A 14,884-nucleotide genomic window follows, 5' to 3' on the forward strand; every position below is an offset into this window, starting at 1 on the left:
TTTGTACAATTCATATTTTCATAAATTATCTATGTGGTATTTGGTATCTGAAAATGTGTGATGATATGTCAACACAATTGTTGACCAGGTACCATATACAAGGCACTATTCTAAATACTTATATAGTGAAGAATCATAACAACCCTCAAGGAAAATTCTATTTCCCATATTGTGGATAAGGAAAATGAGGTAGAGTTTCAGTCAGATGTCTAAGGTCAAAAAACTAGTAAGCTGCAGAACAGGATTCAAACCCAGGAAGTTTTGCTCCAGAGGTTACTCTATTAGCCCTGAGTTGAGAGAGCAAGGAGAACTACTTACCACTGCCTTTTATGCAAAAGATAAAAGGAACTTTGGATGACAGTAAACCTTGAGTCAACAATAACCTGTGCTTGGTGAATAACAGAATCTACCCATTCTTCTTGGGTGCTGAGTTCCTATGTAGAATGCATTTTTGAAATGATGTTCTTCCCAGCATCACTCAAAGTCAAGTAATACCATTTGGACATCATTTGTATGAAATGTTGTCTCTACTTGGTGAATACATTTGGTATTTTACATTAATTCTTGCTTAAATACTCTTCAGTTTTATAATAATCTTTACGTGTATTCTCTTGACCTAAATGCCTACTACCCTAAATGTCATTATAATTCCATTCTGTTCTATAAATCGTTGTAAGAATAATAACAATGCAGTGTTGCCTTTATCACAGCTAAAAAAGGCTCTATTTCATTTTAACCAAATAATTTCAAGTTTGTTCTTGAATTGATGACATACAGATGGCCATTACTTTAGAACCGTTTCATTTATTTCTATTAAAGTGATATACCTTTTGCTGGGCATAGAGGTATGTGTGTGGGGGGGGGGGGCGGGGGGACCTAAAGTATTCAACAGAAAAAAAAAATGATGCTTTTACTTTCTGAAATAATCAAGTCTTAAAACCATTCATTGTAAGCACAGCCGTATGATTTCTCTGCCTTTTGTTATCCTAATGGAAAAATAATATTTTCAAACAGTGCCAGTTACTACCAAGAACATTTTAAAATCAAAGAGCATATAATAATCCTACATTTTGAAGTATACTGTCATGTTTAAATGACGAGTATTAAAGTTCAATGAGAAAAAATATTGCTAATGAAAGCATGAGTGTGTAAAAGGTTTCTGAAGGTACTTGATATCTTTCATTAAGTTTCTTTTTTAAGTCAGGGATTTGGGTTGTATAAATTAAATAATCAGAGAAATTGCCCCTCAAATTAGGCACTCTTTCACACATCCTGAAGTTTTAAGTATTAAATTTAGCTGCATGGAATACAGACAGTATCAACAAGGAGGCCTGCCGTCTCCAGTGGTGGTAGTCTAAACTTGCCTGGGATTCCAAACATCAGAATGGATGGAATATTCAATTAAGCAACATCTCTCAACACTGTTCCAAAAGGAACCCTAAAATGAAACTCTTGAAGAAATGGTTTTGGTGATAGTGAATTTTCATGTGGGGGGGGGAGTGAAAATGTGGCCAAATTAAAGACGTTTAAAGTTACGATGTGATATAGTATATAAGAGAAAGAGAATTTTAAAATAGTGGATGTATGGTGAAAAGAAACCTGGACTTGGCATCAAAATTCTCCAGTTGGAAACAGTTCTCTCAAATTAACAGCTTGTAAATGATGTGAGCGCATGGAAGTATTTTAACTCCTCTGAGCATGAATTTCCTCTTCTGTAAAATATACAAAAAGTCCTTATTATCTGAGGATAACTCATGCTGAGGAAAATGCCACTTAAAAATGCATCTGTTTAAATAGGAATCAAATTATTTTTAATAAATAATAAAAGCCTAAATGGGAGTTTTTCTGGAACTGAAAAGTATGCAAGTAGTTTTATTTGATCTACTGTCAACTACCGTGTAGATGATGATGGCGACCCTGCAATCATTATGAGGACAAATGATAAATCAGCTACTGATACTTCTTATATAATGCGGTGATTACCCTATAAAAGGTGCATTGTTTCATGACTGGCTTTTGCAGTTTGACCATCATAATCTTTGGCTTTCACCTCACTTTTCACCAATTTTCTCAAGAACTCCAGTTTATCTTTGGTGTACGGACTATTGCATTTTGTATCCCTTTGTTCTGGGTACATACTCTGTTTTCAGCTAGAGACTGACCAACGAATACTCTGATGCGGTGACACAACATGTATCAGTGGAGAAAGGTCATTGGTTGGAGGATGGCTTCATAAATAAATGGTCAGTTCGTTCATGAATATTTTGATATTATAAAGAGACTGGCTTCCTTCAGAAATCACAATTATGCTGATTCAGGTGAAAAATACTGAGATGATGAAGATTCCTTAGAGTCATCTCATGTTGGTTATATCAATCAAAAAATATCATATAAGCCACCTTAACAATGTATCAAAAATAGAGTAGGTGGTTGTTGAAACTTCTTTTTTTAACCATCTGTTTTAACAACCCCTATTTCATATCCATTCCTAGAATTGGCCCTGGCTGCTTCTACCTGTATTCTATGGGGATTATAATATGAAATGCATATAACTATGAAACTCCTACTAATGATTCAGCCTGGTCCCAACTCACTAAACCCCTTCCACTCTAGCTTGGATTCCTTCTGCCCTCAGAGTAAGAGTGAAGGTCGCTACTGTGCATATCTTGATGCTTCAGATCTGAAAATGGGGCAGTTTTCTTGGACACTCTGTTGCACTCCTCTTGTTTGGGTTTATGTTCTTAAATAGTATTAGACATGGGACTTGGAATCTATTTGGAACCTGAATTCAATAGTAACTATAGACAGGATGCTTCATGAGCAGTACCAAGGAGATGTAGAAATAGAAATGGACTCTCTATTCATCTACTCTTCAAGCTATAAAAGAGGGAAAAGCACTGCCTTATAAAATATGTTTTCAATTTAATAAAGACCCAAATTACAGTAGGGTAAGTTTGCTAGGAATTCTCTCTAAGCCTTTTCCTCTCCTCCCTTGAGGAATTTTGGGAACTCATTAAGAGCAACAGTGAGATTGGGCCTACACTTAAATTGGCAATAATTACTTGCAACAAAGGAAAATGAATTACATGGTAAGAACTCCAGAAAAAAAAAGCAAACAGGGAGGCATATGAGTTGTAACACACACATGTGCGCACGCGCACACACACACACGCACACACAGGCCTATATTGGAATCTGCATATAGATTTAAAGCATATGAGACCAGATTACACAGCAGTCTTCAGACTTTACTCTGAGGCTCCACTGACAAAGTGGATGTGGAAGATTAAAGCAGTAAAAAGCTCTCAAAACTATTCAAATATTTCTCAATTTCTATATTCATAAAAGGAAATGGAGTCAAATGCAATGGTTCTCTGACCATACTTTCAGATACAAGGAGTCAGCCACCATGTACCTTTACAGTGGCATGCTTTAAACAACAGTTCTTCTGTGTCCCTGATACATAGTCATTGGATTAACTGAAAATTATGGTTTTGATAGCAGCTCTGGACAGTTTGAATATGACCCAAACAGTGCAAAGTATGTATGTAGGGGAAAGTAGAAAAGGAAATATAAGAATAATAGAGCAATAAAGAACATACCTATTTAACCTTAAATAGTTCATTAGAGTATATGAGCAATTCATATGAACATGCCCATAAACCCTGATGCACTGTAGATGTGTAAATACAGTATTAGTGGTAGATAAAGTCACTTTGTGCATATGCCATCTTATTTGAATATTAAGAGTGGTTTGATTTCCACCATGGAATTATTTCTTTTGAATAGGATTTGACTTTTCAAGGCATATGCACAATTGTTGGCAAGGTTGGTCTTCCAGAGCTGACAAGTAACTACAAGGGGCTGACCATGGATGGGGCTCAATGTCGCCAATCTCAAGTTGATGGTCATCCTTTCTGATATGCACCCAACAATTAGGGTACTGAGTACAATGTTTCCATTTTTAAGTATTTCCTCCTATGGATTTATTCTTAAGGTTTTGGTGCCTGCTACCTGAGGTTAGTAGTGGCTAATTCTAGCAGATGACAAAATAAATGAAAAAGAAGAAAGGGGATACTAAAAAACCTCATTAACAGCTGGTCATGCCAATCTATTAATAGTAATCATGTATGTCTCTGGCTAAGATAATTTATTGTATAACACCTTCTGTCATTACAAAAGTATCCTTTATTATGGAGGGAGGGACTAAATTACATAAGTGAATACAATCTTCTTTGATACAGAGATGATATAGAATATTCTTGCTTCATTCTTCTCCCTTCCTTATTCTGCTTGCTTTGCTCCCATTGCCCTGAGAACACCTGTTCTCCCCACTACCCTCAAATAAATCACTTCAACAAGAATCCCGATCTCAGACTCTGATTCAGACACAATTATTAATATTCTCAGTTCATAAGTTGAAGCTCAGAGAAGTTATATATATACAAAACTTTTTTTTTCTTCAAAATCACGCAGCTAGCAGGATTGGAAAAAAGGTCTATTTTATTCCAAAAGCATGTGCTTTCCCAGGATCTCATCTGGTCCAAATCAGGTGTCAGATGCTACAGTGTAATTGTTAGGACACTTAGACAAGTCTGAGATGTGTACTTAGGCCTACCCTCTACAATAAATGTGCTACCTGCGTTCATACATTTCATATTTTCCTTTAGTAAAAAGTAATTAAAATTATAGTATTAACACCTTCCACTCTGATAGCTCTTTATTTGCTTTTGAGTACTTGTCACTAAATTTCTGAAAGCAGTAGAAACTTACTACATTGTCTAAAATGTTCAGTTGATTTCATAGGGCTCTTTATACTGCCATCTACTACTTAATTCTCTTAACAAATATCACTTAGAGGCATATGGTTGGCTCATTTGGTAATGCATATGATTCCTGATGTCAGGGATGTGAGTTCAAGCCCCACAGGTGGTGTGAAGTTTACTTAAAAAGTTAAATATTGCTTAGATTTTTTTATCCAAATTTAAGTGTAAATATTGTTTTAAAAATACACTCTGGTGGACATGAATTTGGGGTCAAGGTTCTTTATTTTTTAAAAATTTTTTAATGTTTACTTACTTTTGAGAGAGACAGAGACAGAGAGCAGAAGAGGAGCAGAGAGACAGGGAGACACAGAATCCAAAGCAGGCTCCAGGCTCTGAGCTGTGAGCATAGAGCCCGACGTGGGGCTCGAACTTACAAGCTGTGAGATCATGATCTGAGCTGAAGCTGGATGCTTAACCAACTGGGCCACCCAGGCACCCAAAGGATCAGTGTTATTTTCTAATATAACAACATGAGTAAAAATGTTGGTCCCCATCTGAAACTTAAAGACTGATCTTCGGCCTATGTTTGGCATTGTTATAAATGGAAGATAAACAGTTCTGCATTCAGAGCTATGGTGCAAGGGTTTCCCCTACAGAAGGATTGCTTGGCCTATCTGGAAATTGCTTCAGGCACCCATGTACCTGTCATCCTAGAGAACGCTCAACTCAGGTAAGATAAAGATTCCAGAAGATTTTCACAGTAAAGCAGACTAGTCCAAGCCATGACCATCTATCTGGGAGTGAGGTATGCTAAGCCAGAACCACAGGTTTAGAGATCAAGAGAAGACCATGGTATCATGGATTGCAGTAGGCTTTCCAAGAATAGAAGATTAGGCACCTTTGGTATTGCTTGGCAATAAAGAGCTCTAGACTTCTCTGTTAATGCGTTCTAGCCATCTATCTTTAGTTCTACTCTCAATAATCACATTTCAGTCCCATTAAAAGCTAACAAAAGTTGATGGACCACTGTAAGAACTTACATACAGCAGAAATACCCCAATAAGAAGTTCCTCATGTGACACAAGAAGAGAAGGGCAGAGAGAGTGATTTTAGCCATCCTGCAGCTACTCTGTCTGTTAGAGTCACACAGTTCCTGTCAGTAATATTAGCTCCCTGCAGCTATATTCCAATTAGACAAGCCAGATAATATGCAACAATGTTGATTATGAAACCAGTAAATATTTACGAGGCTGAAAATTCAGATGGACTTCTTAAAGCCCTTACTGCCCCTTTGTGTTCTTTAAAATTTTTTTTAATGTTCATTTATTTTTGAGAGAGAGACAGAGCATGAGCAGGGGAGACACAGAATCCAAAGCAGGCTTCAGGTTCTCAGCTGTCAGCACAGAGCCCAACATGTGGCTCAAACCCACAGACTGTGAGATCATGACCTGAGCCAAAGTCAGACGCTTAAGCCACTGGGCCACTCAGGTGCCCCTGCCCTTTGTGTTCTAATCTGAGATCCATTTCCTCTGCTTATTTTTAAATAAATGTATATATTAGGAGAATTTTTATAAAGTGATATAGCACCCAACACAGGGCCATATACACAACAAGAACATTTACAAGTACGGTGTCAGAGGCAAAGGGGCAAAATGGGGCTTTGGAGACACCTGAACATGGGTTCAAATCTTTCCTCCATAACAAGCTGCATGACCTTGAGCAGATTATTTAACTGCTTATCACCTCACCTGTAAAGTTATACCTGTCCTTTATAGTACTGTTGTAAAGTTACGAAAACACTCCTGGCTCCAGTAATTGTGCCACTGAACAATACATGTTAAAAATGAAATGTTCTAACATTTCATCGATTTACAGATAAATAGTATAAGTTATGCAAAGACTAGTTCAAAGTCCTCTGACTTGCCATTAGAAGACCCAACTTGAAAACCTAGATCTTCTGGTTTCTTGTCTGGTCTTTGGTTTTCCCCATTCTATAATTTTATAATTTAGCTTATTATTCTCTTGTCATAGGAACTAATTACTTGATATAATTTTCAATTGTTATAGCAATTGAACTGTGCCTGCTCAAGGATACCACACTGATCACGTATTATACAGATACTAAAAATGAAGGTTACCAGCTTACCTTTGCTTAAAAGAAAAAAAAATGCTGGAAATCACAAAGTTGTGGTACTTTGGAGTTAACAAAAAATTATTATTTTTTCATTATAGGGAAGAGTTGACAGAAAAATTATGTGCCATTTGGGAGATACAAAGTCAGGCTGGATTACATAAAATAGAAAATATAAACTCATATACATTGAATTAAAAATATGAAATAGGAAAAAATCAGTTTGAGATTAATAATACTCTTAGAATGTTATCGGTTAAATAATAAATAATTCATGAAATGCTAAATTTAGGGAGTTCTACATTCCACTGAACTGATGAAAATTCAACAAAGAACATGACTAATCCAAATATTAAGCTATTCTATTACAAGCTTTGATCTTTGAAATCTACCTAAAAAGATCCCTTAGTGGAAGCTTAGAATCAGTCTCTATCTAAGGTGAAATAAATTGGATTCGAACTGTTCTGACCTTGAAATCTTTAACACAATTAGAAAGTATATGCCAAGCATCAGGTGTACATGAAAGAGGTAATGCAGACACTTGGAAAAGAGAGAAAGAGCTCATTTGAAAATCTCTCCCCAGATCAATGTAGTTCTGCGGGTTTGACAGCGAAGTGTGGCTCACGGGGAAGCATCTAGGACATCTAGCATACCAGCATTTGCCTGGCAGCCAGCGAATTCAGAAACTGAGACAACTGTGTGAACTTCTGATAAAGCAGTCAGCCGAGAGCCACAGGTGCTGGAGTCAGACTCCCATGCAACTTGCTTGCCCACTTTAATGTGACTAAATAAACTATCTCCTCTCGTGACTTGTGCCCTATTGCCACCACCAGTTGGAAAAAAGGAAAGAGGCTAACAAAAGACAGCTACTGGTGTGCTGTCTCAGAAGAGACAAGGCACAGATGCTTTTCAATGATAGTTTCCAACCTCTTCAGCTCCAGAAGAGCTTATTGCTTATTGCTCTTAGGCTGTGCTGTGCGAGGATCAAGGCATGATCTAAATACACGATTCTCTCATTTTGGAAACACTTACTCTCTGCTTGTGGCAGGGGTGGGTGATGATCAGGGAACAGTGGTGCCCTAAGTGGAATCAGGGAGAAGTTTGGGGGCTGAGGGGTATAATGCAACCACAAAGGCAGTCTCAGCACCATCCTGAGGGTGGGTGCTTAAAAATTCAAGGGCCATGTATCCTAGTCTTCTTTGTACTGTTCAATTTATTTATTTATTTATTTTTAAGATTGAAATCAGGCACAAATTAGAAAAATGCTTATTTTTAGGTTTTTGTTTGTGGGTCCTGACATCGAGGCTGGAATATAACAGGTAGTCAAAAAATGCTTGTGAAATTGAAGAGCAGCCTACTTAAAGAAAATACCAGTTATAAGAGCTATGGCACCTTGTCATTCAATTTTGACATAGATATTGGCTCTTCAGTGGCCTTTCTTCCCTCATCTCTCACTCCCTTGCAAAAAACTTGTTCTACTTATTCTCCATCACATGATCTGTTTTGATTTCATCATTGGTTTCATCCTGACCATCTGTTATTTTTGTGTTTATTTCCTTGTTTACTTGCTGTGTGTCTTGTTATCGCCATCCAATTTTTCACTGGATTCAGTGGGACTTTGAATGTCAGGGGTCTTTGCCTGGGATCTTATGTGTCCCATACACAGTGTAGCTTCAGCTTTTGGGAGAATGCCTGAAGCTCAGAAAGCATCCAGTGAGTATATACGTAAATCATAGGAATACACTTCTACAGTCCTGCCTTCAAGAACAGACATCTAAATAGCATGGTCACCATATAATTTATTTTTCACATTGTCACTGTTGTCAATGAAAGAGGACACTGTTAAGTGCCAGGATAATAGGTATAAACTTTACAAATCCTTGTTGAATACATAAAGGAACAATGAAATACATTCATATTTAGATCACTGGAGGGTTTGACAGATATCAGGATTATGGAATAATTTTTTTAAAGGTATTATTACATCTGACAATTCAGGAGATCAAGACATCTAAAGGTCAAGAAAGGATTTCCAAGAAGTCATGCTAATGGAGTTTTAGAAACTACCTAGTGGTGATTTGTAACCAGTGCTATATTGAATGTCAATGGATACTATTTAGATGACTTCCAAGTGCTTTATGCAAGTTGATTTCTGCCAAGTAGTTAACATTCCTTCCCTAATCCCACTGGTACCTTAGTTCACACAATTACTTCCTTAGGAAACCTTTGATTGTTTCTCTTTGTTTATTATTCTCTGGCTTAGAAAAGGTGAATTTAAGTTCAAACTCTAATAGCCTAGAATTCTCCAATAGTGGGATTCAGATTTGGAAATGTTTTTTCATTTGTTTGTTTTTGTCTTCCTAATAGACAACCAGGGTCTGGGGAGTCCACAGCACTAACAGAACTGCTTGGAAAAATTAAAATAATACTTTGATGCTAAACTTACAAATAGGGGTCTTATTTGTCAAGGTAGTATATTAGCACGACACGGAGATCTGTCATGTTTCACTGACTTGGTACAGTGGCAGAATTAGGACTGCCAGGCAAAAATAATAATGAACGGATCTGATTCCTTTGCACTGAATACGTTCTAAGGTAATGTACCTAAGACATATGCATTTAGTTAGAGGGCCAGGAAACCAGCCACTGGCAGGGGTTGGCTGCCTTTGGGCTTGTGATCCAGTCTGCAGGCTCTTCCACTTCCAGCTTTCTTCTATGATCCAGAGCCACCTGGGCAATGACAGATATTAACTGAAATTCCTCCGATGTGCCACCTATTGTGCTCATAGGAACTGAGGGGATTCACACATGAAGAACCCAAACAGCGTTTGGCCCCTCAGACGTGCAGACATTGCAAGTGATTTGACGCATGCAAGTTAAGAGTAGTAGGAGGCAGTAGTGCAGTGATGGTAAGATGCTCCACACTCAGGGATGTGACTGAAATATACTGTATTAGAGCATAGAGAGCCTATGCACCGGTGGAGGGTAATGGGACTAGAGAGGCAGGCACAGGTGAGATCCCACAGGTCTTTGTGGACCATGCTTGCAATATAGGACCTCATCCTTTCTCTACTTTTCCATGCTACCCTTTACCACCATAAGAGTCACACCTCCCAGAGACCCATGAGGACAAGACTGCAGTGTTTATAGCAGTAGAATAACCAGGCTGAGTCACTGCTGGACAGAGGAGCAACCAGTTGTTCTGACTAAATGCATCATTAATGTGAAAAACATCTCTCATTTGTATGTCTTCAGCGAACTCATCAACATACAATATTACCTATTTGCTTGTTTACTGTCTCTTGTCGCTCAGTTGCATTGTAAACTCCATGAGAAGAGGGCAAGTATCTACCTCCCCCCAGTGCTGCAATCCCCAGCACAGTGAACCAGAACTGGCACATGGGTATTTGTTTAATGAATAAATTACTCTTAAGTCAATAGGAAAACAATTGTTGAAATTTGCATTTTTTGAGAGAGAAAGTGCACGCGTGCACACACACCGACCCACCTATGCATGTGAGTGGGGGAGGGGCAGAGAAAGGGAGATCCAGAATCTGAAGCAGCCTCCGGACTCTGAGCTGTTAGCACAGAGCCCGATGCTGGGCTTGAACTCACAGACTACGAGATCATGACGTGAGCTGAAGTTGGACACTTAACTGACTGAACCACTCAGGCACCCCAGATGCAGATTCCACACCCATTGCAAAGTCTGATGTGGGGCTTGATCTCACAACCCTTGAGATCATGACCTGAGCCTAAATCAAGAGTCAGCTGCTTAAGGAACTGAGTCATGCAGGCATCCCTCAAATTTGCAATTAAAAAATTTTTTTTAAAGTATTTATTTATTTTTGAAAGAGAGACAGAGCATGAGCAGGGGAGGGGCAGAGACAGAGGGGAGACACAGAATCCAAAGCAGGCTCCAGGCTCCAAGCTGTCAGCACAGAACCTGACATGAGGCTAGAACCCATGAACTATGAGATCATGACCTGAGCTGAAGTCGGACACTCAACAGACTGAGCCACCCAGGCACCCCACAAATTTGCAATTTTAAAATACACTTATGCTGTGACCATAATGTGATTTTGAATGGGGCAAAAGGATGAGAAATGAAATTGGGAGACAGAGTGACTAAGTCTATACGATAATCCTTAAAAGATCCTAAGTAGTGTCTGATGACCCTCTCTACTCTTGGCAGCTAAGAAGATGGAGACAGAAATTAACATAAATAAACACCTATTATGTGTCAACTACTGTGTTAGGTGTTCATATACTTCATATCATTTAATTCTCAAACCAAAAATACCTCCAGCGTGCATAAATTCCATTTTATAGATAAAGAAGCTGAGATTCAGAAAGATTAAGTAATCTGCCTAAATAGCTGCAATTTGAACCTAGATTTACCCAACTTTCAAGTGGATGCCCAGTTGGAAACTACACCATGCAGCTGATCAGAATATTTGAGGAAAAGCAGGTCAGTCACTGAAATCTTGGGTTTAAGATTTGCCATTTGCTTTCCTGAGGTTCTTTACAGGCTCTCAACTGTGCGGAAAATGGCATGTTATTATTGGGCATTTGGACTCCCGCGTTTTCATTGTGCGTGATGCTCTTTGCAGAAGTAGTTTTCAATTTCCTTAGTCACATTTTCCTAGTACAAATCCCAGCTACTGTTTTTTGCTCTACCCTCTCCAAAATCTGACAGCTCAGTTTACAGATGAGCCCCTTTTCCAGGCTGCACCCTGCCACAGTTACTCAGACAATCCCAACCGAGGCAGAGAATTATCGGCAACGCCAGCACACTCATTTCAGAGTAGCTCAGAAATTAGCCTATGTACTACTGCCAGTGGGCCAGTCACAGAACTTCTAGAAATCTGTTCCCAAGTATTTCTGTTTGACAATCAGATGCAGGTCTTGGTGTACCCTCCTCCCATCTTGATTCCATGATTCCTGCAACTTGCAATTCTTCCCTTCATCTCCTCTGCTTAGTGCCTAATCACACAACAAGATTTTCCCCTAGGACCCTAGTCTAATTTTCTGACGTTTACCTTGTGAGAACTTAAAATTCTTTTTCAGGATCAGAGTCCTATCCTAAACCACAGGTTTGTGCTTTCCCATTATGCTCTTGTTGTGCTCTCTTCCATGGACAATGTCTTGGTCCCTACTTTGGCCCAGTGCTGGTGTGCCCTCTATATAGCCATTTGTCTAGCTCCTGAGTATCAGTTGCCCTTCAATCCTTGCCATTGTATATCATTTGCTCACTGGCATCCTGGGAACTTGTGGTCATGATTTCTATCTGTTCACCACAGATGTATACTCCTTTTTCTCTATAGCATAACACTGTTGCTAAGAATTACTGGCCATCTAGAGAATACATTTGCTGCTCAACCATCTTGCACTGAACTGGAAACATGGGACTAAATTTTGTATAATATAGATGATGGAAGGATGTATGCTACTTCCAAACTGGCTCATAAAAACCTGCACAGAGCCAACTGGATGGCACCATTCGGCTAATATTGGTTGTATTAAAGTGGTAGATCCTCCATCAACCTGTGTCCTTGATTGACTTTTTAAAGTGCAAGCAACACCTCCTTTTATGTGAGTGGCAAATTAGTCTCCAGTCAGGATATTAAGAGATTGTGATTTGGGGGTTTGCCCAACACAGGAGTCAGCTATACTTACATAGTACATAGTTCTTCCAAAAACCAGGGAGGCCAACATTTTTTTGGGTTGGTTGAGCTTATGACCTTCTGAATGAACACTGTCCCACTGGTCTAGCAGCTTCTCTGGTGTCTGCCACTGTTACCAAGTCAGTTTTGCAACCTCTGCCTAGAAGTAAAGGACTCATACAAGACCAAGTTCTATATCTCTTCCCCTCTGGGTCAGGCTCATGTTGCCTTCAACTGGTCAACATGCCTTATGATCATTTGTCAATTTATGGCGTACAGAAAGGCATTTATTTTTTTCCTCTTTTTTAAGTTTATTTGTTTTGAGAGTGGGGGGGGGGGGAGAGAGATATGCAGACAGAGATGCAGAGAGACAATCCCAAGCAGGCTCCACACTGTCAGCATAGAGCTCGATGCAGGGCTCAATCTCACAAACCATGAGATCATGACCTGAGCCGAAATTAAGAGTCAGACGCTTAACTGACTGAGCCACCCAGGCACCCCCAGAAAGACATTTAAAAACAAAACTGTCTGGGTGTGCCTGGGTGGCTCAGTGGGTTGAGCATCAACTTTGGCTCAGGTCATGATCTTGCAGTTCATGGTTTAGAGCCTGGTATCAGGCTCTGTGCTGACAGCTCAGAGTCTAGAGCCTGCTTCAGATTCTGTGTCTCCCTCTCTCTCTGTCCCTCCCTTACTTGTGCTCTGTCTCTCTCTCAAAAATAAAAACATTAAAAATTTTTTTTTAAAAGCCAAACTGTTTACTGGAAACAAACATAGGGAAACCAAGTACCTCCATGGCCACAAGTCTTTGAACATTCTGTCCAAGCTGTCCACCCTGAGAGCTGACAGTTGACTACACATTCCACCAGGCAGTGAATGCTCATTCTCTGGGGCTTCTCCAAGTTACGCTGTAGATGGAAATAAAGTATGATTTTATTGAAGAATCATATCACTGTCAAAATAAATCACTCTCCTTTCATGGGAAAGACTATTTTATGCCCTTTATGCTACAATAATAATCTTTCTACATCTTTGCAGGGAAAAATATCCTCTCATAGAAATTGGTGGGAGTCACAGAAAATGGTTGTCCTTACATCACAAATGAGAAATATATTGGCCCAAATTTATTTTTATGAGATCCACAACTCTAGAATAGACCTGCAATTAGTGTTCTGGGAGAGTAGGCAGTTAGATGCCACAGAAATCTGTCCTTGCTTAGCAAACACAGAATCAGGAGGATGCCTCAGTTTTAAATTCAGGTACCTTGCACTTCTGGATGGGTCAACAGCACATAGAGAGCTCAAAATTAACAGCTATCTAGGCTAAAAAAATAATAAGGAAAAAAACAAAATCAACAACTATGCTCATTAAAAAGATCAATTAGGTTGAAAACATAACCAAACTCTTAATCATGGGAAAAGTTGGTGCTTTGGTTTATTTCTCTCTTGTCTCTGAAACCAGCATCTAGGCAAAATCTATTGCTTTTTGTAATGGCCAAGCTAGAAGAGATCTTAGTGAGAGAATAAATCATCTAAGAAACACTGAAAGAATAATGAAAAATTCCACTACAGAAATCATACACCATGTGCTTATTTAGGAAAACTCTGACATTGAACACATGTTAAATGTTAGCAATGTCCACACCAAATTAAAATTAATGATTTTAGCATGATTACGTGCTGCATGGGCAATAGAGAAATTACCATATAGGATCGATGATCCATTTGAGATGCATGGATATTCCAGATAGGTTAATAGTTTGGGACTTCTTTAATATTCTTTAAATATTTGTTTAACTTACGGTATTTGGAAACTGGTTTTTCTATTAATGAATAGTTCATAACTTACTTTGTATCAAAAGAAAAAAATTATTACACATACCAAATGTAACATTTTCAACTTATTTGGAGTTGCTGCAGATTGGCCATTTATTTTTCCTGCAGACTTCTACAGAGGCAGATTCAATGAAATGTTAAAATAAATCGCTGACACATGGTGGACAGAACTTTGCCCCATATTGGCCAGTTTTACAGTTTCACCAAATGGGATGTTCATCAGATGGCCTGGTCTCAAAGTTGTTGTGTGTCTATGGCTATACTGTTAGTTAAGAGAGCCATGTTTTAATACTTGATAGGATAATACTTAAGTCAGGACAGGTGAGCAAAGTTTGGTTTTGATTCTAATTTCACTTGTGGACTCCACCTATCTTAGGAGAAATGGTACCAATTTCCATTAGCCAATTTGTGAGGGAAGCTTCTGTGGAAATATGAGTTCACTGACCCTGTATTTTCAATTTCCAAAGTTTGGAATTTTCAATTCTAAAA

General features: G+C 38.7%; 1 protein-coding gene across 2 annotated transcripts in view; it reads right to left on the reverse strand.

Annotated features, from left to right (window-relative positions):
- The window catches only part of THSD7B (thrombospondin type 1 domain containing 7B), a 1,098,632-nt gene that overhangs the window by 25,711 nt on the left and 1,058,037 nt on the right, over positions 1-14,884 (reverse strand). For both annotated transcript variants that reach the window (XM_053909184.1, XM_019454952.2), the window contains one exon: positions 13,351-13,468. In XM_053909184.1, the coding sequence (XP_053765159.1) occupies positions 13,351-13,468 (118 nt within the window). The remainder of the gene's footprint in view (positions 1-13,350; positions 13,469-14,884) is intronic.

Source organism: Panthera pardus, unplaced genomic scaffold, assembly GCF_024362965.1.
Source record: "Panthera pardus isolate Hobbes unplaced genomic scaffold, ASM2436296v1 HiC_scaffold_10, whole genome shotgun sequence".
In the NCBI taxonomy this organism is placed as follows: domain Eukaryota; kingdom Metazoa; phylum Chordata; class Mammalia; order Carnivora; family Felidae; genus Panthera; species Panthera pardus.